This window comes from Leptodactylus fuscus, chromosome 5, assembly GCF_031893055.1.
Source record: "Leptodactylus fuscus isolate aLepFus1 chromosome 5, aLepFus1.hap2, whole genome shotgun sequence".
In the NCBI taxonomy this organism is placed as follows: Eukaryota; Metazoa; Chordata; class Amphibia; order Anura; family Leptodactylidae; genus Leptodactylus; species Leptodactylus fuscus.
In genome coordinates, this window is record NC_134269.1 from 79,858,797 (window position 1) to 79,886,319 (window position 27,523).

Consider the following 27,523-nt stretch of genomic DNA (forward strand, 5'->3'; position numbering starts at 1 on the left):
CTATCAGGTGTTGGACTGCAAAAGACTACAACTATTGGTGGCAACTGTGCCACATATAATGGGATACTATCCACCATTGCAAATAACCTGGATGGCATACAACCAGAATTAGATACATAATTACATCCCAAAACAATGGGAAAACTTTCAGAATCTGTGGAAAAATAGGTGACATTCCCTACTTTCTAAAGCAGAACTGAAACAAACACAGCTTAAGTCGTATCGAGTTTACATTCCTATAAGATTTAAACGTGTACTTAAAGGTAGGAGACCAACTGGTATATCAAGTCCCTCGACTAATAGGCTACTTTGTACACCCACAAAAAAAAAAAAAATCACAAAACTGAAGCTACAGTCTTGTTTGCTCTTACTGACAGCTATCAGTGGTCCCTTAGACCCCAGTTTTGTTTACCTGACTTGAACTTTTTTAACTTTAGAAGTTATAGTCAAGTATTCATAGTCTACATTATCCATTTTGGCATATTGTTTCCATAAAATAAGTCAATTTTATTCCTGTTCCTTAGGTTTGAGAAAAAATATTAAAAGTTCACACAGAAATCTCCAAGTACACTTATATTAAATTGTTCTCATCATGAGTGGGAGGAAATGAGATTTCTGATCTATCATGTATCTAGTGACAAGACATATGCAGAATCTACAGAGTGATTTTTTTGATTATACAGTATATATAATTAACCTATATGTTTTAACAAAGTACTTGCCTCTAATACTGCTTGCTTTAGGTGTCCTGTGTGAGGTCCAGACTGAGGATTCTCCCCATCCTACTTTAGTAGCTGCTGCGATTCGAACCAGATAAACACTGTCAGATTTCAGACCTTCCAAAAAGTACTCAAGTGTTGTCCCTGGAAGTTCTAGAACTTGAATAGAGTTTTCGGTGCTCATTCGGAAAGATAAGCGATAAAGGATGATTTTTCCCCGACGGAATTTTGATGGAATGGGAAGCCACGAAATTAGGACATCTGTCGGACTACGACTTGTCAAACTGATTTCTGGAGCACGGAGAGGAACTGAAAAAATAACATATGTTTTTAAACATTGTGTACCACCAGTCTAAAAACATTCTTGTAATATTTATACAGATACTTGGTGAACCCTATTATATTCTAGGGGTATAGTATAGGTAGTATAGGCGTCCACGAGTTTCCGTAGGTAATCACTTTTTAAGCAGATGGGTTATCTGTCTTTCAGAGACCCGAACACTGGTGTGAATCTAGCATTAGTTGGGCAGTTTAAGACTTAAAAACAACTAAATAACTTGCAGCCAGAGTTAGTATAAAAAATGTAAGAAGACTGGCTAATTAACATAGCCAGACAAGAACAATATAAAACTATAAACAGCGCTACAGACTGTAATAACCAAAAACTCAAATAAAAAGAAGGTGGCAACACCTGAAAATGATGAAAAAGTTAACCTGATTTATTCACCCAAATGTTTACATGCATATTTATCTGTACAAACATATGCTAGTATTAAAGGGGTTGTCCCATCACAAGGATCCTATCTATACTGCTAGTTTATGTGGATTTAAGACTTTTCCTAATTGCATTGCTTTATCAAAACTGCTTTATTTGGCCTTATCTTAATTTATTCATTTCATTGTTTACACTCAGTTTCTATGGCCCTTGGCATTATCTGCTCATTTGTCAAGTGATGTAGCTGCCTGCTCTCAGGGGGGAAGGGAGGGGCTGGGAGCAGCTCTGAGCTGTTTGTGTCTTTTAAGTAGCGGAGCGGGATTTCTGAGCTCTTATCAGTCGGTTTAATTGAATTTGGCTGATAAGGGCTGGGATAGGGAGTCCTTTACCTCTGTATGTAATGCAAACTGACTTAAATCCAGCTCTGCTACATCAGCTTCACACTTACAACCAATTCCATGCAAGTGAAACCCCGCCCACCTATGTGCCGAGAAAAGCAGGAAGTGAAGAGAGCACAGCAGCCTGCAGGTTAGTGAACAAGCGTCATGGGAATACCCCTTTAAGTTAACATAACATGGGATTAATATTAAACAGACAAGGTAAAATCTCTTACCATCTTCAAGGGTATTCTGCGTCACATGATCTGACATCTGGCTTGCACCCATTGGCATATAGGCAACAATGTAGAATGTGTAGTTGCTGGCTGGTTCCAAATCATCAATAATGTAATGATTTGTGTCATTTCCAATAACCACCTGGTATTCTTCATTATTTAATCCTATGAAAGGACAAAGTAAACAGTGCATGTAATCTCTCATATCTCTTTATAAGGGCTTGCTCTAAGACAGCCTGTTTCTCTAACATTTTATTGTTATGTTCATTTCTGCCTTCATTTATAGCTTTAAAGTAAAAGTGTCTCCTAAAGATGAGTTATGAATAGAAGTGATAAATACTAACTTCTAATTTACATAAACAAAAATCGACTCAAAATCAATAATTCCATTAGCAATTGGCATTTCATAGCTAAGCAATGACGTGACACACTGGAAAATTACTCAGCACCAATTACATCAATATTAGATGCTACCAACCTCTACCCCTCCCCTATTAAAACACACAAGAATGAATGTTATAAGACTGGAAATGGAGGAGATGATAAGTGTCAAACACCTTTAGTGTTCCTTATTTCCAGGCTAAACAATCGAATCAGATAGTTAAAGGGGCTGTCCGTGTTAAATCTATTTTAGATTTAATTGGTATTTTTAGGATAAATGGAAAACCCATGAGAGGCAGGGGAAGACATAAAATAAAAGCTGGGCCAGATACAGCTGGAAGTGCTGAGGTTCAGATGACCACTTTGGTCGATCTCTAGATTTAAGAGTCAAATGTATGGTACGGGTGATGTCACCAATGTGGGGTGACTGGAGCTGTCACCAGTACCCCACATTTCACATGAGCCTCAGCAAGCCCAGTCTGGCATTGGAGGGAATGGAGACACACTTCCCAAATGGAAAAGTGGGGGGTAGGTGAGTATAGCTTATTTTTCTATTTTACGCCTCCCTAGGCCACCCCTGAGTTTTCAATCTATCCTGAAAACCCCCTTTATGGCTAAGGCCCAAAGTAGTGAGTTGCAGCCAAAAAAGCAGCAAGAAAAGACAGCAACAGAAATGCATTTTGTGTTTTTTTTTGCTCTGCTGACTTTCTGCCTGTTACACCTATATGGAAAACGCCAACTTTTCCGTAAGTATAATTGACATGTTGTGATTTTTAAAAACACAGGCATTTTTGAAAGTGCATTTTCCACTGCAGATTTTTTTCTGCAATGTGTGGATGGGATTAGCAGATAATGAAAAAAAAAATGTGTGTTTTGGCGCTGTGTATTTGCAGCGTAGGGCCCTGGCCTAAAGCACTACTGAAGATGAGCTGATCACAGGGTGCCATACTTCTGGAAATCCCAATGATCGGTGGTAAATAGTGGGAGAATACAGAAAGGTGTTCAGTTTTCCTGCTGTCCCTCTGCAGTGAAAATAAAGCATCACGCAGTTCTATTCGAATCAATGAGCTGACTTATCCGTGGATGTGCATGGCTCTCCATAGTGTGACATGTTTAGAGTTGCTATGACTGATAGATGAGGGTCTATTAACAGATGATCCTCCTTATTTACTTTATTTTCTAAACTAGACCATCTGTCCGATGTGTGGTACTAAGTTGAGGAACTGAAGCCACTACAGGTTAATGGAATGATCTACAGAATAAAAACAAATATATATGCACCAGGTAATCACCATAGTACTTTACTTACATTTAGAGATCTGAAAATGCAAAATTCTAGTTTGTTTCACCTGACTTTCATCATATAAAATTGTCAGGAAGAGATGATAAAAGCCAATAAATGCCTAAAACCACATTGTGTTAAAAGAAATAGCCTAAAACCTTTCATAACATGAAGCTTCTTTTTAATTTAGCAGCTGTACAGAAGGATCACCATCACACGCAGGATGTGTATTATGTAACAGAAACTTGTGTCTTCTTATAGCCCATCTGTAATTATGATTAACTCAAGAGCATTAAAAGTAACAATCGACTTGTGTTCCACAACTAGGCACAACAAGTTTTAGTAAACTGTTTCATTAAAGAGGGGGGGGGGGGAACACGGCTAATCGATGGACCATTTACCCACTTATAATTCCTTCATCCTAAATCCTTGTGATTAAACGTTGGGAAAAACAAACCACGTTTTCTGAGCCGCGCCATTCAAGAACAAGCCGTTTTATAGGAAACAACAACTACACAAAAAGCTGCATTGTAAAAGGGGGCGATTATATAGTTGAAATCTATTCTGGACATTGGATAAGATGAAGGAAGGGGCACTGAAAGAGAATGCGCTCTATAAATGTGTTGTGTCTTAATGAGCTTAGGAAAAATTTCAGCAATTCATATTAAAATATGCAGAGGGTTGCATTGCTGTGATTCCCTTTGTTGGGACTTAATTCCTATACATAGGAACTGGTAAGCGGAATAAGGTTGTTGAAGGCTGTTGTGGTTCAAGTCCATTTCACACCAAAATGCATGTCAACTTAATCAAAACTCCCCCACTGCCCATTACCATTAAATTTATAAACAAAACCCAAGCCCAAATTCCGCTATTAAGCTTTCCCACATTTCTGAATCGACTAAAAAGCATTTTAATTAGACAAGATTACTGGCAACTCACAACAGAGCCGTTGATGGTTTGTTAATTAGGAATGTCGTGGCACGATTTTTGACCCACTAAACAAGATCCTTAAGCTCAAATTAAAAGGCCTTGTTCTTGTAGTGAATGAGCCACTGGGCCTCATGTGGAGGCCTGATGAAATGGCCATAATAGGGGGTGAGACCAGCCTACAAACAGAATCACTACACCCTTTGTAGAGCTTCCAAATTGCTAACAAGGAATTAATACACTCATGTACTCTCATCAGACCTTTCGTTTGCCCAGCGCACTAACCCGCTCATTTACATGCAGGATCGGTCTTTTTTAAAGAACACCTGTTGGTTTTCTGTGAACAGCATCTCTTTCTATTACACACTAACTACTTATATGTTAAGTTGCATTCCTCTCTATAGAGAATATTGTGATACACAAGTTCGCTAAGCAGAGGTACAAAAGATGTTTGTTTTTCCTTATACATATCTAAAGAAACAGATAAAAGCATTGTAACAAAACTAGAGACTCTGTATACATGTATATACGGAATATCGCTACGTTACTATTGGCATAGACAGATCAAACATTCAATTTCCATACTTAAAGATAGATGTAGGTTAAGGTATGAATATGGTGGAAGTTATATTACAAGCTGAAGGAAAATTCACTTCTTAGTTAAAAAACAACATGTGAGACATTTACATCAATATTTGATGAAATAGCGCACTCTCGAGTGAGATTGAAGGGACTTCTGGAAAAGCAAATCTTATAAAAAGGACAAAAGCCTTGTGCAGCTGTCAAAAATCTATAGGCTTTTCATAAAACGCATTCTGCAATTCACTTATTCTTACCTTCCGCCTTCATGTAATGCACAGAATAAGCAATGACTTTTTCAGAGTTATACAGAGGCCTTTCCCACGATAGAATAATGGCTGAACTGGACATTGTCTCTGCTCGGAGGTTACGGGGAGCACTAGGCCTGTCTTCAGACATCACAACAGTCAGCCTTGCCTGGGACATAGCAGAGCCCTGGCTATTTTCGGCCATGCACTGATACACTGCATCATCTTCAGGGATAATCTGATTGATTACAAGTTTACTAGAAGAGAAACAAAGGATCAGTATATAATTAAACACTCTAATAACTATTATGCTCCCAGTAGCTAGTACATGCAATAACGTTACACTATATACTACCATGATGTGAAATATCATTACTTTAGTGATAGTGTTAATAAATTATCTTTTTGATCAGGTATATATATAGTACGGTAATTGTTTTACTGTCCTTTCCATTGCAACACTACCTGCAATAGACAATTTGAATGCTGGATACTGAAAAATAGTGCTTGTGGGCCACAAAAGACATTTTGTCAAGGCACAGAATGTTATATACCTGCTGTACATTTTTATCCTCCCATTAGAATGCATTTTTCTGCCATTCTTCAGCCAGGTGATTTTAGGGGTTGGAATTCCTTCTGTCTGGCACACAAAGCGAGCAGTTCCTGCACGTGGTCGTGTCAAACTTTCTGGTCGCTCAATGAATGATGGTGGCGCTGTAAAGACACAGATATAGAACCCTGTTATGCACTGTATTCTGTGCACCTAGCTTTCAACATTCCATATATGCAATGAAACGTAATACTTGTAACCTTTATAATATAGCTGAGTGTTATAACTAAACATCCGCTTACACATTCTGGGGCTGATTTTTATCTTAAATATAGACCACTAATACTGTATAAGAAGAATAAGATTAACAACCACAAAAAAGTTTTTGGGCTCATTTGTGCATACATTAAGTATTTAGTATTTTCCATTTTTGTTCATCACTCAGCAAATTAACCAAACATCATGTGTCATTTGCAAACTCCAGCAAAGCTGACTGTAAACACCCCCCCCCAGATAGATCCTATCCTATCCTACTAATCCTATGCTACTTCCTTCCTACTAATATTATACTTCCTACTAATACTAAGTCGCGGGTACTGCTAGTATTCATATAAAATATATTATTTTCTGTCCCTCTTGATACTACATCATGACAGGTGTTCACAAGAAACCAATAATGAGGAACCAATTCTATGCCTTACCCAACACGATAACATTAGACATTGCTACGGTGAAGTTACGAGTTCCTGGTGTAGTTGCTCGGCAAATATAGATCCCAGCATGTTGCAGCTTCACATCAGATATAACAAGATTTCCATTTCCCACAACTCGGGTGTTAAAGACATCAATGGGTTTTTGGTCTAGAAAACAATAATTAATATTTTTTGCAGTAAGTAATATTTAGTGAAGTGCCGAATATCAAATGAATTCTGCAATATATGTGATGTAAAATGCTCTTACAAGTTACTTATTTAATCATATGCTTACCAAGCCTGCTCCAGGATACAATTGGTTTGGGGTTTCCCCTAGCAATACATTCCAGTGTAACAGTTTGGTGCACAGAGGTAGTTGTATTTTGAGGAGGCGCTATGATGACTGGCTTCTGGAAAGACTCCTCCTGTGTGGCTATGAAAAGATCAAAAAATAAAATACATACACATTTTTGCTGACAAATAACAGATGAGATACAAGCAGGACACTAGAACAGAACTATGTGATGCGACTTTTAAACATTTTGAGTTGCAGATTTTATTTCCACATAGAAGTCAATGGAATATTGCACTTTGTGACTAATGTGACCGTGGCATGTAGGCTAAAATGTCCACATCCATATTAGATCATACAAATTGTATAATACATGACTTTACCTGTTGCCTGTGATTGTAGATTGAAAGTTTACAGTCAATTCATAGCTTGAAAGTAAGCACTGTCGGCTTTCCCGATCTGTGCCCCGGGTAAAGAGCTATCGGTCCCGTTACCATAGCTCTTTACAGTCAGAAGGGCGTTCCTGACAGTCTGTCAGGTACGTCCTTCTTCACAGCAGTGCTTATCGTGCTGTACAGTGTGAGCGGGGAGGAACGCCCCCTCCCCTCCTGATAATACTCGTCTATGGACGAGTACTGTGAGCAGAGGGAGGGGGCGTTCCTCCCCGCTCACACTGTACAGTGTGATAGGCGCTGCTTTGAAGAAGGATGTACCTGACTGACTGTCAGGAACGTCCTAATGACTGTAAAGAGCTACAGTACCGGGACCGATAGCTCTTTACCCGAGGCACAGATCGGGAAAGCCGACAGTGTGCTGAATACAGTGCACTGTCGGCTTTCCAGCAGTATATAGAACCGCCTGTGCCCAAATCGGTGACAGGTCCTCTTTAAATTGCTGAACAAAAGAAGATCCAGTCAACGTTCCTTTCACAGATGCAGCTATTTGCAATGTTGCATATTGAGAGTTACTAATACATGTTCATTGACACTGAGCAAAGGTTAGGCATTCTTTCTGGCAACGTTCTGAGAACATTCTTTTGGAGAAAAATTGTTTGTGAATGAAAGATCTTTAATTAGACAAAAAAAAAAAACTTCTTTCTAGAGGATGACTGTGTCAATGGTCAGCTAGAATGACTGATCATTGAGAAACTTCACCTGATTATTTTGATTGGTTTTATCATCTTTAGGCTAATGTGTATGGGAGCCGTAAAGGGTTTTTTGGGCAAAAAGTATAGATGACTTATGCTAAGGATAGGACATCAATATCAGATCAGTAAGGGTCCAATACCTGTCACCTCCACCAATGTGCTGTTCTCAGCAGCTAATACATAGAGGAAGGAGCAGGAAGCAGACAACTTCATACTCTGCATAGAGGCAGAACAGAACCACAATAGATAAGCAGTAACCAGATCTGACAACTATGTACAGAACAGAGCTCCCTGCTTCCTTCTACATTTTATTTGTATTAGCTGCTGAAAACAGCAGATCAACAGAGGTCACAAGTGTTGAACCCCTACTGATCTGATAATGATGACCTATCCTTAGAATAAGCAATCAATATTTTTGGTCGGGAAAACTCCTTTAAGGACGTTGCATTGTAGAACATACCTGACAGAACAGTCAATGTAGCTTCAGCGCTCTTCCGTCGACTAAACTGGTTGGTGGCTATGCATCTGTAATTTCCAGTATCTTTCTTAGTTATTCCATAAATCTGAAGAACACCTTTTGGTAGCATAGTAATCCTTTTTAAATGATACATAAAAAGTATATGTTAGATAGCTCATCATGCAGTTTTATATATAATCTGTCCATATCCTTAAGAATAATCATTTATGGGATATCTGTATATTCAAAAATGTCTATATATGTAGATTAAACAATAGACAGGCATGTAGCCAGATGGTCTTTTACATGTATTGACAGATAGGTCAAGTAAATGAGAATAATACAAAGCTTAACTCCATATACTTGATTGAAGATATCAGTTATTACATTAGAAGAGCTTGTCACTACTTTTTAAAACCAATTTCAGATGAATCCATCCATAACCATATTCCAATTTGATACTGATAAGTTCCTGTACGAAGTGGGCACTTAAAAAGAAGCCCAAGTTTGAGAAAAATATGCTATGGCCTGTTAACGACCACATGAGCAAGTCGATGGGGCCATCTTTAATCGTAAGATCACAAAAACATTATTGATTTTGACAGTGCAAAACCTTTAATATCAATATTCAATATTGTACTGTGTATAGCCAGCCTCATCGATCTCAAGAAAAAATTTATGACGTGTCAGCTTTAACAGTACAATTATGTCAAACTCGGAGTGTAGATACATTCTTCAAAGGACTGGTTGCTTACCTGTCCATGGCAAGAGGCAGAGCTGTACGGTTTACTTCCCAAGTAATGACGGCCGGAGGGTTTCCTGTTATCTTACAAGAGAAACGTGCCATCCCTCCCTCTGGGACCTTTATTGAAACTGGTTGTTCTTCAAAGGATGACAAAGCTAAAATATAAAAACAAGTCTTAATGGTATATACCGCACCCCCAAAAAGCACAACTATAATATTGACTACTATTATAAATACATATATATTATTCATATATAGCAATGGTGACCACGGGTCCATTCCCAGAACAAGCGTATTAAAGAGGTATTTCATTTGTATTACTTAAAATGCCAGCTTTGGTCATCTCTGAATTTATTATCTGACCTATAAGTGTGAGGTCTGACTCAGTCCACTGTGATGGAAATGGGAACAGTTAGAAATACTAATTAGAATATTGCCTACAATGCACAATAGCGAGTACCCGGGTGAAAGGTGAAAAGTGCATATAAGTAAGATAGCAACATAATTTACAAGCACCGTGAACAATCACTTTATAACAAAGAAGACCTTCACGTATATATTCAGCAGGCCACAATACACAAGCTTGTTAGTTGTCATGTATCGCTTGTCTTGGTTCCATACAAGTATTTCTACAGTCCTTGGATAATGGATATTCCTGGAAATAGACAAAAGACCAATGGAAATCCTGTCATCAGGGAAAAGCACAAATGAGGCCTCTCAAGGAATTCTTTAAACACTATTTTCCGTGTTCACAACTGATATAAACGGTCTTTATTCCCATATATTACTTAGAATCAACATCTTGAGGTAGATGAATACATAAATCTAAAAGAGAAGTTCAATGGAATGGAAAGGGCCATATTTATTTTTTATGCACCTTGGACTTTCCTAAAGACAAAACAAAATCCATGCCTAACATGAGCAGACATAAGTTTTTGCTAGTGATGATCACTATGTGGGATGTCACTTCATAAGTTCCCGCCTGTCAGTTCATATCCTCAGACTTGACCATGTAGGCCAATGGAAACAATATTAAATATGGCATTTATTCCCTGGTGATTTTTTCCATTCTGGATGAGACAAGTTATACAATCGTAACATGCACAAGTAGAATCTTCCTGTTCCTGCTCCAGTTTGTCTACATCCCTGCCTGCCTAGGACTGAGGACTCATCAGCTATAATGTAATTTCCAGAACAATGGCGTCTTTTGTAGTAGCACAATCTGTTACTGCACCTTCTTAGTCAGCGCTAATGTCAATCTAAAGCCCAAATTGTAAAAGCAATGCAGTGATGGGAGGAACAAGCCATAAAAGACCCCACATCAAAGTCCGGGAGAGGCTTCTGTTGTTCCAGAAAACAGCTCCCTCCACAACACCATAAATGTAATTGCCTTTTTATGAGAGGTTCACTCCTTTCTATTAGTATGTAGATAGTTCTCAGGTTTACAACCTGGCAAAAACCACACCAGCTATTGTGTTATACACACAACCTCAAGCCTTGTGAAATAATGCTCATAGCAACTGTGTTTGCCCCACTCAGGACAGAAGTGTGAGTAAAAATACACTTTGCATTTTCCATTGCACATCTGCCAGAAACCCACAGCCAGAAACTGCAACGGTTTTTGAAAACGTTCTGAGTATTTGCTGCAGATTTCACCGTATGCCTTGCAAAGGGTAAGATCCACTGTGTAAAATGAGATGCTGCAACCTTCTGCTGTAGCGCAGGTCAATACGCACATTGGCACTTAGTTTTTATCCAGCAGGAGGATGAAATTTGGTAAATTTTGTAGATTTTCCACCTGTAATTCGCCAGGAAATAATATGCAGCATATCTGTCCCATAACTATTATGAGGGACCAAACAAGACCAAAAAGAACTGTATCGCATCCGATCATAGATTTACATCCTACCACATCTAGAAATACCATCTCAGTGTAATTCTCTACCATATACCAATGACTGATGATAGATAGATAGATAGATAGATAGATAGATAGATAGATAGATAGATAGATAGATAGATGAACTTAAACAGTTTACAATCCGAGAGAAACTGAGAAGATATTACACATGGGTATCTTTTCTGAAAGATTTGTCATGTACTGTATGAGAATAGCCAGCTTGATGCTACTTACAATCCTGGAAACTAAAGGCATGGTATATTTCATTTCCTGGACACATCTAGATAATTTGTTCTGTGGTTTACAAATCCAAATAACCTAGAACACTATTGTTACTTCCCTAAGCTGTCAGACTTTATTACTATCAAGTGTGTTCAGACCCCATGTAACACTAGCATGGCCTTAGGGAATGAGAGAGTCCAAGATGAAAGTTTATCAGATTTCACATTCATTTGCAGTGTCCGCTGATAATGGATAGTCACCTAAACTCCCTAAAGGAAACTGGTTAATCCCTGCCTACATTTGTGTGTATATGTGGCATATAGAATGGCATATTTCTATACTTCCATGATCTGTAGCTTATTTAAAATGTCTGCATATCAAAGCAAAGTTACACATACAAGGTGTACGTATCTATCAATATATCTATCATCCATATCCTTAAACATATGTAATGGATATATCATGTAACTCATGATGCATTAGGACATATGAAAAAGATTCAAATCAGAAACCATTATATCCTATTAATATTATAAATGTGAAAGTTTGTGAGTTCGTGGGTTTGTGGGTTTGTGTGTTTGGATGTTTGCATGTTCGGATGTTTGTTCCTCAATCACGGAAAAACCGCTCCACCGATTTGGCTGAAATTTTCCACAAACATAGTTAATACACCCGATTAAATAATAGGCTACTTTTCGTCACAATAGCGCACATACGTTTGTGCCAGGACCCCCACAAAACCCAAATTCACACCACCATCTCTGCAATCTCACACACTTTGGACCATAGCAAGCCACAAAATTCATATTACCCTCTACAGCCTCGCCCCTAACCCCACACAATCACATATACATATACTTTAACACTTTGCCCCTCACCTTAACTATACTCCAGGAGGCTCTCTTTAACGCTCCGGAGCAGCCATGTTTGCCGACCCCCACCGCTCTGACAATCCGCGACACCACCCACCCATGTAAATACCCCTAGGCGGTCTAATAAATGCAAAAAAAAAGTTTAAAAAAAGTAAAAAAAAATATAAAAAAAAAATAAAAAGGATTAAAAATTCAAATCACCCCCCTTTCCCTAGAACACATATAAAAGTAGTTAAAAACTGTGAAACACATACATGTTAGGTATCCCCACGTCCGAAATTGCCCGCTCTACAAAGCTATACAAATATTTTTCCTGTTCGGTAAACGCCGTAGCGGGAAAAATGGTCAAAAGTGCCAAACCGCCATTTTTTCACTGTTTTGATTCTGATAAAAATTTGAATAAAAAGTGATCAAAGCAATAGCATTTCCTGAAAATGGTAGAACTACAAAGTACACCCGGTCCCGCAAAAAAAGACGCCCTATACATCCCCGTACACGCACGTATAAAAACGTTACGGCTGTCAGAATATGGCGACTTTTCAAAAAAAAAAATTTTTTAACACAGTTTTGGATTTTTTTTTGAAGGGGTCAAAATGTAAATAAAACCATATAAATTTGGTATCCCCGGCATCGTAACGAAACACAGAATACAGGGGACATGTCATTTTGGTTGCACAGTGAACGCCGTAAAACCAAAGCCCGTAAGAAAGTCGCAGAAATGCATTTTTTCTTCAAATCCACCCCATTCTGAATTTTTTCCCTGCTTCCCAGTACATTATATAGAATAAACAATGGTGGCATCATGAAGAAAAATTTGTCCCAGGAAAAATTAACACCTCATATGGCTCTGGAAGCAGAGAAATTAAAACATTATGGGGTTTATAAGGAGGAGAGTCAAAAACGAAAATCAAAAAATGCCATCGGCGGGAAAGGGTTAACTTCAAATACTTCCGTCCCAAAGTCACTATGTAAAGTTTCTCACAACACCGTATATATAGCGGCTCTAATACAAATTAACTTCAACACAAAAGTCTCACGTATTCTCTGAATTATAACAAAAACAAGATACAAAGTTACATTTCATATCCCATACCTTATACACAGTACGAAAACCTTACCCACGCCTGTATATACCCACTTCTACAATCACCGCAGACAAAGTCGCAGGTACCAGCTAGTATGTCATATAAAAATCCAAAGAGATGTCAAAATACATTCCAACCTTTGACTAACCCACTATTTTACCAAAAACCTTAATAAATACAGATGGATACAGTACAAAATGCATCAAAGTATTAGAGCTATCAAAACAGCGATCAAGAAGTAGAAGAGTAAAGTGTAAGATATAATAAATAATAATATATACTATATATATATATATATATATATATATATATATATATATTAATAAATAATGTATAATAAATAAATTATAATAATATATACAATAAATACCATTTTATACAGCACATAGCAAACAATAAGGCTACCTTTACAAGAACACTGAAAATCGGCCCTGAAAAACAGATGAACAGTCTGTTTCTTCACAGCTCTTTTGCATTTGTGAGGTATCTGATAAGGCTTAAGTCTATTGAGGAAACCATGCAAAAAGGACAAAAACAATACATGTGATTAGTGACAATGGAATCAATGTGACTAAGGCTGTTACAAAAGTGGCCATCACCACACGGCCATTTGAGATGTTTGAGTGAATAAGGCCTAATGCACACTTTCTATTCCCTATATCACAGGCTATGAATTCAGAAGCTCTACAAGCTATATACACATTTGCTATATCAATCACCAAATTCTTTCAGGGTCCAGGATGTGAGGAGGTGCCCAGCAGCCATTACAGCAGAAAAACATTTCAAATGACCATCTAAACACCCTCGTCCACATGGCAGTAATTAAAAGGTCAAGGAGCAAACAGCAAAACGTTTAGGGGCAAAATCCCAAATAATAACCCTCAAATAATTTCCTCAACAGAGAACAAATCTAGTCATAAAAGGGAAAGATAAAACATCTCGCTTAGGATCATCTGGAATGGGAATAAAATCAAATAAAATAGGAAGAGTATAACTTCCAGTTGTCTAAGGGCTAATGTGCTGTAACACTATGTCCTACATGTACTTAATATCCCATGTCATTTCTGACATTCCCATAACACGTATTTCACTGCTACATCTTTTCATTAACAGTGTACATAACTACAGGAGAGAGTTTTATTGTGCGCAGTGAAATGAGACATCACTGTATAATGGGCGTGAGGACAGACTTTGTACACAGTTGGTAGCTCAGATTTCTCTCTGTTAAGAGCATCAGCAGGGGATCAGCATAGCTAATAATCGGAATAACCAGCTCTGCCAATGATGGTGGCTAATGAAGTATTCATTGTTGGGTAGAAGAACCGTATACCTTATGGGATTGAGGGATTACTTTTCCGCTTATTTATAGGAAATACTCAACAGCAAATCCTCCCTAGGTCTTTGAGAAGAACACCCACTGACCCACACCAGATTTCGTGTTGCAAATTTTCAGTTTTACCATATCTTAACATACTGAAGATAGTCAATCCCCTAAAGAACAAATTTAAGGCAATTTTTGGTGGTTGGATCAGGTTTCACTGTATGTAATAACAATATTCACTGTGGTGTCTAGTACAAACCAATATAAAATGAAACCACCATGTCTGTGTGCATAATCCTTTGATAATGCATTAACAGTCTACTAGGATATATTCACAGTATATACTATAAATGTGTAGGAGATGCAGATCCCAAAGCTGTGAGGTTGATAGGCCGAGCCACTGACTCCAATTCCTATTTTTCCATAGCCCAACTCTTTCATAAATGGCTGAAGCCATGGTCAGTCAGAAGCAGTAAAGATCCTCTAATTCATTCAAAATGCTGTGATTTAATTCCTATGAAAGCAAATATGTAAAAAATTATGGATCTTATAAATTAATCAATAATTGTATAACATAATTAAGAATAACCATTTTATTTTGAAGCCGGAGTCAATAATTTTTTTCTGATTCTGACTCCACCCAAAATTGGCCTCAACTCTGAGTCCTCAGGCTTAGCAGCTCCAACCTTTGACCTGCATCTATGTGGAAAAGAGGGGTCCCCCAACCCCCATGTTGAGCTGAGTACTGCATTTGGCCAGAGCATGAACTTGGTGGTGCACATGTATAGCTTTTTCTTTTTAGGCCTTATTCACATTTTGCGAATTTACAATTTTTCAAAGATGGCATACGTATCTATTGATTTTATTGTATAAATTCACATCATGTTTTTTACATCCGCTTAATCATTTATGTCCATTTCTTTGAATCTCCTAAACCATGATCTGAATGGTGCCTAATATAGATCCATTACATCAATGCAAGTCTAAAGGTCCATGAAAAAAAATAAACAGATGGCATCCATGTGTCATTTGTTTTTCACAGACTCTGAGACATTGAAAGTTGATCTTTTTCATGTGAAAAACAGCTCAACCAATGACACCACATGAGCAGCAAATAAGCAGGACAGAGATGCAGACCATTATTATCACAGACATCACACATCCGCAAAATGTGACAAGTGCTCCTGACATACAATTTCATTACCCCAACCAGATGTGCCATGGCTATATCAGTTGGAGTAGGATTTTTGAGATTTAATGGTGAGGTCCCAGATTACTTTCCTGTTTACGGCTAATGCCCATATTGCAGAAAAATGTTAAAGGTTTAAAAGCATTTTTTAAGCTAAAACCAGGAATGGAATGAGCAGAAGGGAGCTGTATAAGAGCTTTCTTTAGATTTTGCATTCCTTTTGTAGACACTCCGGGGTTTGTCTCAAAAAAATGCAGCAACATCTGCAAGAGAAAGTTGTTTTTCCGCAACTTGGACCATAGGCTAGAACTGTTTTTGTTTTGTCAAATACTGTGTGTTCAATTCATATCCTGACATATAAGATTATCAATACTCAATTTAAAAAAAATTTGGTGTACAATAACTCCCAACACATGCATGCACAATAATAAATTCAGTCATACGGTGGGGAGAATACATCAAAATTCTCTTAACTTACCACTTAACTACCATGGACTATCAATTACATGGCGCAAATTGCAAACACTTGATGAATTTGTCACAATTTAAAGAGGACCTTTCATCAGATTGGGCACAGGCAGTTCTATATACTGCTGGAAAGCTGACAGTGCGCTGAATTCAGCGCACTGTCGGCTTTCCAGATCTGTGCCCCGGGTAAAGCGCTATCGGTCCCGGTACCGTAGCGCTTTACAGTCAGAAGGGCGTTTCTGACACTTAGCCAGGGACGCCCTTCTGCCCAGCAGCGCCTATCGCGCTGTACTGTGTGAGCGGGGAGGAACTCCCCCCTCACTCGCCTGATAATACTCGTCTATGGACGAGCTGTGTGAGCAGAGGGAGGCGTTCCTCCCCCCTCCACAATACAGCGCGATAGGCGCTGCTGGGCAGAAGGGCGTCCCTGGCTAAGTGTCAGGAACGCCCTTCTGACTGTAAAGCGCTACGGTACCGGGACAAATAGCGCTTTATCCGGGGCACAGATCGGGAAAGCCGACAGTGCGCTGAATTCAACGCACTGTCAGCTTTCCAGCAGTATATAGAACTGCCTGTGCCCAATCTAATGAAAGGTCCTCTTTAAAAAAAAAAAAAGGTGGTATTTTGGAAACTGAACGAATGTATCCAGTCAGTAGCAATGTGCATAACTCCAGAGGTTAAGAGGGATTAAAAACTCTTCATCTTGTTTATCTTCTGATCAGTTATCATTTGACCTTGTGGGTTGCAATGCTTATATACACAGTCCAGTCACATTGATGTGATCACCTGTCAAAATCCAGAATAACCACCTTTCCCAGAGCGGACCGCTGCGAGACATGCAGGAAGAGAGGGGATGTTGTGATGATGTTCACTGGGATGTTGAGCCATGCCAACTTCAGTGCTGTGTCCAGCTGTGCTAGGTTACGTGGTTGAGCATCCAAGGTAAACTCATCCTGGTGCTCCTCGAACCACGCACGTACACTGTGAACTTTATGACACGTCACATTGTTCTGCTGGTAGATGCCATCATCCTGAGGAAAAACAATTCGCATATAGGGGTGAACATGGTCTGCAAGGATAGATGCATACATCCATCAAGCCTTCCACAATGATGAGTGCACCAGATGGCTGATGACACGTGCCTTCTGCGACTGGTTATTTAACGTTGATGTCAAAAGTAGGCGGTGGTCACAATAATATGACTGGACTGTGTATGAGGTGCTTTACACTTGGGTGTGACTTTTTTTTGTTAAATATATTTCATAAACCCTGCATCTTGTAAGAGGCATACGTCAGGATCAAATGTGACTTTTGAAATGCATGCAATTTTTAAAAATTTCTTAACATATATGCAGGCCACACCCACTTTTTACAAGCCAGATGCAAATAACGTAATGAACATGTATAGTAAATATGAACTTATTTAAGTGCAAATGATTTGCTTGACAAACCATTTGATGAATTCTCGCCTATGCGTACTCTTGATACTGTGGGCTATAGTCGTTTGCTACTTTAGACACATTTCAGTTCCTCTGGCATTACAGGGGTTAACAAATGTAATTAACAGTGAGAGTGCGAGCATCGTGTGTCCGATCGCTTCTTCCAAGTGCTGTTGACAGAATGTATTTGATTTTGCGAGCTTAGCAAGTGTGATTTGATCTCCTCACTTTTAAAGCAACCCAGATGGGTTTCCTCTTCTCAGATTATCTATCATCCAGGCTGCGGTGTGTGGCCAGAGAAATGCACAATAAATGTTAATACACTTATCAAGTAGCTTCCCTTCAACCCTTCAATTTTCAGCAAAGGAGAAAACGGTACAAGGAAGGCAAGCAACAAGCCACATTAAACAGCTTCAAAGCTCTTCATCTTGTGTGGCCACAATGCTTTTAGGGGCCAAAGGGCACATAGATTCCCCCTTGCCAGGGGTGCTTTTTCTGGACACTTTGCCAAATGATTGGCTTCTTGCGTTGTTAACTAATCCTACACATACCTTTTCCCAGCGCATGCTTCCATTCCATAAGGTATTAGCATTAGTAAGTAGATCAATAGTCACATGAAAACCACACAGAATTCCAGCAAGTGCTCGCAAGCAATTAAATATTAGGAGCAAATGATGGGAATAATCCTCTCATCTGTGGCAATGTGACAGCACACACCTAACAACAGCTTCATGCTATTGTGTCTAGTACTATTTTATAATGGCATCCCTTGCTGTTGTCATCTGATTTCCTTACTAGTTCCAATCTGATAGGAGTCCCGGCACAGATAGATGTCATGGTGCAGGTAACAGCACGATACTCAAGTAATACCGCTGTTTATAATGCAACATCCTGTGACCAATGGTAACATGGGTAAGCAGACGTTTGTATAGGTGAAGTTGCACCACAGCCACCATGTGAGCTTTTACCTGAACAAGGCAGTCGGTAAATAACTTAATTCAGGAGTGTCATTAAAGGGGTAATCCATTAATAACAAATCAACCCCTATCCAACGGACTGAGTCCGTCCAGAAGTACCTACAGAAATTACAACAGAGGTTCCAGGTCCCATATATGAATAGAGTGGAGGTTGTGCATGTCCTGTGTCACTCCATTCAATTCTATATGCACATGCACAACTACCTCTCCATTCAAACAGGGGGATCCAGGACTTTGAATATCGCGATGGTTTAGGAAATTGCAGCATTTCCGCAGTGCGTTTTTTTCTACAATGTGTGGATGGGATTCAGAATTGCAAGGTGTTTGTGCCGTGGCCAAACCAGAGCGTTTACGCCACATGGGGCCCCCGGCCTAATAAAGAAATTTTATGGCATTCTGTAAATAACACTTTATAATTGTATAAAAGAAAATGTACGCTTGTAGCCAACAAATGGAAAGATTCTTGTCTACATCTCGAAAACCTGTATAGCTGTAGACCTGCTCACAGCTGAGAGATAGATATGACTGTATTCACTCCATGTAGTTCTTTTGAAATTAAAAAGGTTTTCTAGGCAAAGTCAAAAACTCATTGGAGGCCAGAGGTGGTCTAACAAAAAAAAAAAAAAAAAAAAAAGAAGCAATATACACCTATCCTGGTCTTCTATTCAGGCATCAAGTCCTCCATTCCAAGCCCTGCAGGCACTGGCTGCGCTGGAAGTGAAGTGGATCATGTGACCACTCTGACCAATGAAAATCTAAAAAATCATTTCAATACATCAAGGGGACAAACCTCATGTCATGTTTGCCACTATGTATCCAGACTGTTTATCACACAGACGCTCCCAGCCGAGAAACATATTAGGCCCTATTCACATCTGCGTTCGGGTTTCCGTTTGGGGATTTCACTTGGAGACTGCAAGCAGCACTTTTCTCTGAGCATGTTTCATGTGGAAACCGAGTGGAAACCACAAAGACCTCATTATAGTCTATGGAGTCCATGAGTTTCCTTAGGTAACCGCTTTTTTTATGCGTATAGTTTCCGTTCAGGGGGTCCCTAAGTGGACTTCCCAAATGGAAACCCTAACGCAGATGTGAATAGGGCCTTAGATCTGCACCAGTTTCAGCTTTTGGATATCAACAGAAATGTGTCCATCACTGACTACAGACAGAGATCTTGAAAATGATAAACAGCAACAGTGTATATGGAAGTATTATTAATATCAAATCTAATAATAGAAATGTTATTTAATATATACCAGAGATAACAGTTTTGCAAATCACTAATGGTTCTGAAAATATGTTTACTTTATATCAAAATATAAACTTGGGTTCTTATACTTTAATACAAATTCTATTGTCAGATTCCAAAAATAAAGGCACTATGAGGGGAATAGCTGATGTGTATGAGAGCAGAGATTTTCTGTCAGGGTAAACCTAAGGTATAAGTAATATGGCTGTCTGCAGCCATAAGAACTAGCATACATACATGAATCCGCCACTAAGGAATCCCTTACCAGCATATACTGTAGATAGATGACACAATCTAAGGTGCTGGATTTCGGCCACTTATCATAATAAGTGAAAAGGAAAACTACAATTCCTATTAAGGCTGGGACTCCATGTTGTGTAAAAACAATGTATAAAACAGTACTGGCAAAGTGCATGGGATTCTGGCTAATTCCACCCACACATTGCAGAAAAAAAAATCTGCAACGGAAATGCAGCGATTTAAAAAAAACAAAAAAAAACACGTGTTTTTGTAATTTGTGGATGTCAATTATACCTACAAAAATGCTGGTGTTTTCCATACAGGTATAACAGAGACAGAAAGTCAGGAAAGGAAAACTGCGGACTTTCTGTGAAAAGCCAAGAGCAATGAGTTTTTGCCACAGTCTTTTCCGCAACGACTCGCTATGTGGGGCCTTAGTGTAACTTCTGTTTTTTCACTTCACCAGTCTAAAGACCTTTATATTTCAAATATGTCCACAGCAATCCTTGAGGGCCAAAATTTTCGGCTGTTCCTTATAATTAGGGGTACAAGTTCCCTCTATGGCGCTGCCTACACATGGATACTTCAAAGAGCTGTGTTATTCTTCCAGCTGGATATAGAGCTAGACCTTCTCCTGAGCTAGGACTTCCTGACACATGTCCAGACAAAACTTTTCTCTGCAAAGTTCATCAAGGTGGCATTTTTCTAGACCTCTGCACACACCATGTGGACGCCAAGCAAGTAAGGATACTAGTAACTAGATTAGCAGACATTTCTCTGCATGTAATCCTAAAACTAACATATATGGAGAGCTTGTTCTACTGTTGGGCAGGGTCCCCCCCCCACACACACACACACCAAGTTAGTTTACTGTATTTGTTTTTGCATTGAGTAAGTAAATTCTTTTCATGTGTACATCACCATGGAATTAATGGTGATACAAAAACAAATAATAATCATGGATACGTTATCATCTGGCTGTTAAGTATGTGGTTGCAGAGTGAACACTGAAGATGGCCATACACATAAGGCCGGCTTCACATCACCGTTTAGCTCTTCGTGCAAAATCAGTTTTTGAATCTGTCTCAAAATCCTCAAAAACTGATTTCGAACAGTTCATATTAAAGGGGTTGTCCCGTCACAAGGATCCTATCTATACTGCTTGTAAATGTGAATGTAAGACTTTTCCTAAATACATTGCTTCAGCAAAACTGCTTTGTTTGGCCACTATCTCACTTTATTCATTTTTTTGTGGCCACAGCCCTGACCTGAGTCAAGTGATGTGTCTGCCTGCTCTCAGGGGGGAGGGAGCGAGCCTGGAGGGGGGGGGGGGGTAGTTTACCCTTTGGGGGACAGGTGAAGCCAGCAACATCGCTATGTGCCTGCCCTGCATGAAGACAGCAGCAGCAGAAGCGATGCTGCTATTCCGGGGCGGGGGTCGGAGGAGCGGAATAACAGCATCGCTTCTGCCGCTGCTGTCTTCATGCAGGGCAGGCACATAGCGATGTTGCTGGCTTCACTTGTGCTGGCATCTAACTCCCCGGCATCCGCTGTAATAGGCGGATGCCGGGGCCTGTTAGACGCCGGCACAGGCACATCGCTATGCTTCTGCCCTGCATGAAGACAGCAGCGGCAGAAGCGATGCTGTTCCGCTCCGGGGTCACATATGCAAAGCCAAGCGGCGAGATGCCGCCGGCCCTGCGTGCAAGCTCATACACCAGTCTAGCCTTCACAATGCTAATACAGACCCGCAGGGTGTCGGGTCTGTATTCGCATTGTGAAGGGTAGACTGGTGTATGAGCCAGCGGCATCTCGCTGCTTGGCTTTGCATATGTGACCCCGCCCACCAATGACGAGACAAAGCCGGAAGACAGAAGATTTTAGAGGAACGAAGACGGGTAAGTATGCGACGTGAGACAACCCCTTTAAAACCCATTGACTTCAAAGGGTTGTAAAAACCATCCATAGGCGTGTGTTTGGAGCATTTCCATCTGGTATCTGCTCTTTTAGGCAGAGAAAAAAGTTTCACTTGCAGGACTTTTTCTCCATCAAAAAAAGGATACCAGAGGGACACCAACAATTTTTTTTTTTTTTTTACATTGAGGTCTATGAAGGGTGGACACAAACAGATTACCAGCGGATAGTAATTTGTTTGTGTCTGTTTTGCAATCTGGTTTTCCCCCAGTGCATGCTCAGAGTGAGGAAGGGAAAAAAAAACAACAAAACCTGTTTTGTCAACAATGGAAACCCATTGGCTAATCCATCTAAGAAGACAGATTCGGGTATCTGCTGAGTAACTGTTTAGTATCAGTTTTTGGGCCAATACGTTTTTTATTTTATTTGGCAGCGGACAGATACCAGGTACAAGTGTGAACCTAGCATTTAATGTATATAGGTTGAACCCTGTGGTGTAACTACAGTCTTGTGGGCCCCGATGCAAGCTTTTGTCTGGGGCCCCCTACCACATCCCTACAGTGAATTCTTGATAGTGATGGTTATGGGTGGAAAGGAGTTTAATCAACCTGTATAGTAGGGTAATCTGTGAGTCTCCTTGGTTTAAGGGCCAGATGGAAACGGCAACCTCAATACTGATACCAGTGCTTATGGGCCCCCTAAGGCTCCTGAGCGCCAGTGCAACTGCACCCTCTTAAGTTACGCCCCTGGTTGAACCTGTCGATGTCAACAGGTGTATTTCTTGTGTATAAAGGCCTCCTGGTTCTTTCTACAAATTCAGTAGACATTCAATGTATGGGCAGCCCAATTGTGCATGTGTATGGGGGTTTTGGGAGAGATAGCTATTGCCCCACAACTGTCTAAATTATTAACCACTATTTCAGAGCAGAACAATGGAAATAACTAAAACAGATGTGAATAAAGCTTAATCGACATATCAACCTTTATAAGTAAATTATGGCCTGGTCCATTAGATCTCCATCTAAAGAAAAGAGCAAGTTTTGGGGGATTTAGAAAGGATTAACTTTAGCAGAAGAGACCAGTTCATGCCAATTAGACAGTATTCTATCTATACCAAATAGTCAAATTGTAATCTTGTTATAAGTCCTGCTGTTCACTTGGTGAATTAGGCTGCAGGTTGGAATAATCTATAATATACATGAACGCTGGACTTCACATCCCGTAGCCACACGGCATCTTCATTTGTTACATATTCTAGCATATTTATCACAGAGTACAGCATGAATGAGCAACCGCAAAATCAGCAGCAGGTTTACCTCAGTCACACACAAGACTCAAAGTGTGACAATCTGGCCCCGAGCCAACTGGAAATCAAGCATAATACTTGGAATAAGCCATATCAAAACAATTTGTGGTTTATACGAGTGAAGTTAAAGCAACATGTAGGTCATATTTCATCTGTGGATGGCTGGTTATGAATGCTTAAACAACAGCAGAAGGTCAGCTGTGAGATCTATACCCCACAGTTTATTTTTTCTAGTGCATTTGAAACTTCTCTCAACACTTCATGAAGTCCATTAACCGTGGGAGTCACAAAGAAACTATGGCAAAGATACAAAGAAATTCAAGCCAACAGCCTGCAGCAAAATGTAGTCAAACATATCACTTCTTTAGGAGAACTTCTGTATGTCAAAGCGCCCTGTTTACATTAAACGTGAGGAGGAAAAAGTTCTGGCAGTGTACATACTGTACCAAAAGAGTCAACGTATTAATATAGATACCAATCTTGGATTGCACCAATTTCGAACCATTTCTGCCCAGGAACCAGACGCAGCAGGACTAGAACAGGGACCGCTGACAAGAGTCAGACTGAAATAGAAAATCTCCAATCAGAATGAGTGCAGAGGGGTCTGGCGCCTACGTTAGTAAGTTGACCCTTTTGGTGCAGTATGTACACTGCCACAAATTTTCCTCCTCCCATAAGCACTTTAAAGTCAATGGGGTCTGTCAAGGTAACAGCCTTTCATGTATTTTGATGGCAAAAGCAGCATAGTTTGCATTGAAAACATAAATCTATGGCGTCTGTCAGGATCCAGCAGAGCTGTCATGGCCCTGTCGTTCAATGGAAGCCATGATGCTTTATAATCATTCTTAGGCTGGAAATGCACACTGTCTTTTCACGACTGTATTTGATCCAACCTTATGAAATAAAACCAGGAGTGGCTACAAGAATAACACAAAGTGTAAAGCAAAGATTGAGATTTCTACTCTGTTTCATAACTGCTCCTGGAATTGGTCCTAAAAAATGCATCAAAGTCACAAAGACCATGTGTGATACCAAAATTATAATAAAAGGAGACGTATATAATAGTAACAAATAAACGTTCATATGAACTGAAACAAAAAAATAAAACGTCTTTATTATTATGAGTCCTGGTTCTGAGATGTATTACTGTAACTATACATGTAACGGTGGTATGCTGAATGCGCTAGATGCCATATAAAGACGTACAGATGTAGTAACCTGGGGAAATCAACAACAATAGGCCTTTAATTATTAAAGATAATATTACGTGACCTTTACAAAGGCACAGTTCTGTGGGGGAGAAGAATGACCACTGCAGCAAAACATGGTTAGAGGCAAACAAACCCTCCTAAAGTTACTGTATGTTAGGATTTATCAAATTTCCAGTCCTGGGGGAGGCAATCTGCCTTTGTAGTGCCCAAATACTTGCCTGCTGTGGAATTAAATTACATTTTAACACAGCATGACTGAGATGTTAATGGATAGGTCTGAAAGCGGCCGCAGAGGGGGCTGTCATTTCAGAAATTAAAGGGTTATTGCTATCATTTAGAAATACCGCTGAGTACCTTAAGCTACTTAAAACTGGGGGATAAAGAAACATTAACCCATTAGTCACTTCAGTACCAAAAATAGGGCAAGATTTGGATACATTCAGCTTGGATTGCTTTATTTCTATTTTTTGGTTTTCATTTTGGTACTGCATAAACAACAGGACTAAGTAGATCAGAAATTCTATCAGATAATATATATTGGAGGTAAGTGATGTAGTGACCTCTATGCCGTAATACTGTAGTTGTTACAGTGAGGCGGACTATGACAGGGAATACCCCAAGGGGAAGAATAGAGATAAACCCACAGCAAGAAGTATTGCCATTAATACACTGCCTGGAAATGATGGTTGTAAGTCATTATGACAAAACTCATTTACACACTAAACGGGTTATTGAAAAACTGACCTTGATATTTAAATGAGCAAGAGGGGACGCGGCGGAGCAAATGTGTCTTTATGTGGTTTCTTCACAAGGGCAATTTTCCAATGCTGATTTTTGTTTGACACGTAAACATGTATATGCCATAAAAACCATCCCAATGCCAGCAGATGTGCATGAGGGAAAGCTACGCAACTGCTCAAGTATATACAAAAACGCATAATTCACAGATTTGTCCACTCCATTAACCATAGCTTCTTTACACCTAGCTACTGTACAGCCGCCTCCTTTTATATTGTAAGACCCATGAGCTATTGCATTCACCACACCGATCGGCTCATCTTACAATCTCAATCTGTCGTGCTCCAGAAGATTTGTGATCTAAAGTAGTTGCCTGTGAGTCCTTATACATCGAGATGATGGTAGTGAAACATTAACATTATGTCAAATTATATTTATTAGTACCTTAGGGCTCACATCACGTTGATGGGCTGCATTTAATATATATTTACAAGATAAAAGGGGTTTTCCAGCCCCAAATCAATTTTTTCATACTGATGACCTATCCACAGGATAGAAATAAAACACACCAACCAGGAAATGCTTAAACAATATTTCTACATATAATAGACACCTTTAAAGTTTTTTTTAAAGCTTTGTACATGGTTTCCTCAATTTGGAAAGTTATTGTGCTGATAGAATGTAATAATTCCCTCCCTCCTGGAGCATTTTCTAGTTTATGCCTAAATCCGTCTTTGATGGCTAGCCAAATTAAAAACCAGCAGCAAAGAGACGTCTTCTGACCCAAAAGTAATCCACTCAATCATATAATACGTCTCCTCCATTTTAAGGAAATGAATGGCTCTCCATAGAGCTGTTTTGTCTCTTGACAAGCTCTTCTCTGAAGAATGTGGGGCTGGATGGTTACACAAATCAATCTCCAGCTGCTAGCCTGCGACCTATATGGTTAGCAAAAATGCCTGTCAGGGTTCACTGACCAGTGGTCAAGCTCTTGCAAAGCTGCAGACCTTCTGAATAGACCAGTCACCCCGGGGTCAGTGAAGATGCCCCTACAAAGGTCTACACATTCATTCTACTCAGATGTCCTCCAGCTAGGACTATTTGGGGGTTTCCTTATATTTGCATCCATTGTTCTAATGTTCAACCAGACAAAACAGATTTTAATGACTTCTATGGAATGAAAGAGCCATGATCTTACAAATAGCATGAATTGATGGAAATGAATCAATGAGTGAAACAGTCTGGTCAATACTGGTCAGGATGTGCTGACATGGAGCATACACTCAACACTGACCCAAACCCAATGAAAGAGGATTGGAATATGCTAAACCGGAGCTCAATCTTATTCCACAAGCAACTAACTTTCAAGGTTGATATTCCTAGAGAAATAAATATCTATCTATTTACAACTAAAAATCTATAGTTGCATCCATAGAGGCAGGGCCGGGTTATAGGGTGGGAAAAGGACAAAATCCAATCGCAATACATTGTAAGTGTGCCACACAAAACTACACTAATGGCCACATAACTTTGTACATCATGAAAATGAAAAGATCACTATTAGACACATTAAGGCTGAGGCCCCATGTTCCATGAAATGCAGCTTTTTTGCAAATTTTGCTGCATTTTTTTCAGCCAAATCAAGGAATGGATTGAGCAGAAGGTAGAAATATAAGTGCTTACTATATATTTCCCATTCCTTTTGTAGACATTCTTGGCTTTGTCAAAAAAAAAAAAAAAAAAAAAAAAAAACATAGCAAAAAACCGCAACAAGAAAAGCAGTGTTTCCGCAATGTGAGGAGTTTTCCACTTTCTAATGTTGATGGGTTATCTGTATTATAGGTCATCAATAGTAAATCTGTGAGGGTATGAAAGCCAGGACCCTCACAAATGAGCTGCTCTGGACCAGCACAGTTCCCAGTAATGTTTACAAAGTGTAGCAGAGACTTCTAATACTACAGTGCTGCCCCAGAGCGGCTGATCTCCAGGGTCCTGGGTGTGAAACGCTCACAGATCTACCATTTAACCTCTTTAAGGCTAAGGCC

The 27,523-nt window shown here is 39.5% G+C and overlaps 1 protein-coding gene across 1 annotated transcript in view; it reads right to left on the minus strand.

Annotated features, from left to right (window-relative positions):
- PRTG (protogenin) overlaps window positions 1–27,523 on the minus strand; it is a 105,460-nt gene that overhangs the window by 57,852 nt on the left and 20,085 nt on the right. Inside the window, exons 3-10 of the mRNA XM_075273490.1 lie at window positions 9,358–9,502; window positions 8,606–8,739; window positions 7,002–7,139; window positions 6,716–6,874; window positions 6,019–6,178; window positions 5,474–5,721; window positions 2,048–2,212; window positions 723–1,028 (exon numbers count right to left, since the gene is read on the minus strand). Of these exons, the coding sequence (XP_075129591.1) occupies window positions 723–1,028; window positions 2,048–2,212; window positions 5,474–5,721; window positions 6,019–6,178; window positions 6,716–6,874; window positions 7,002–7,139; window positions 8,606–8,739; window positions 9,358–9,502 (1,455 nt within the window). The remainder of the gene's footprint in view (window positions 1–722; window positions 1,029–2,047; window positions 2,213–5,473; window positions 5,722–6,018; window positions 6,179–6,715; window positions 6,875–7,001; window positions 7,140–8,605; window positions 8,740–9,357; window positions 9,503–27,523) is intronic.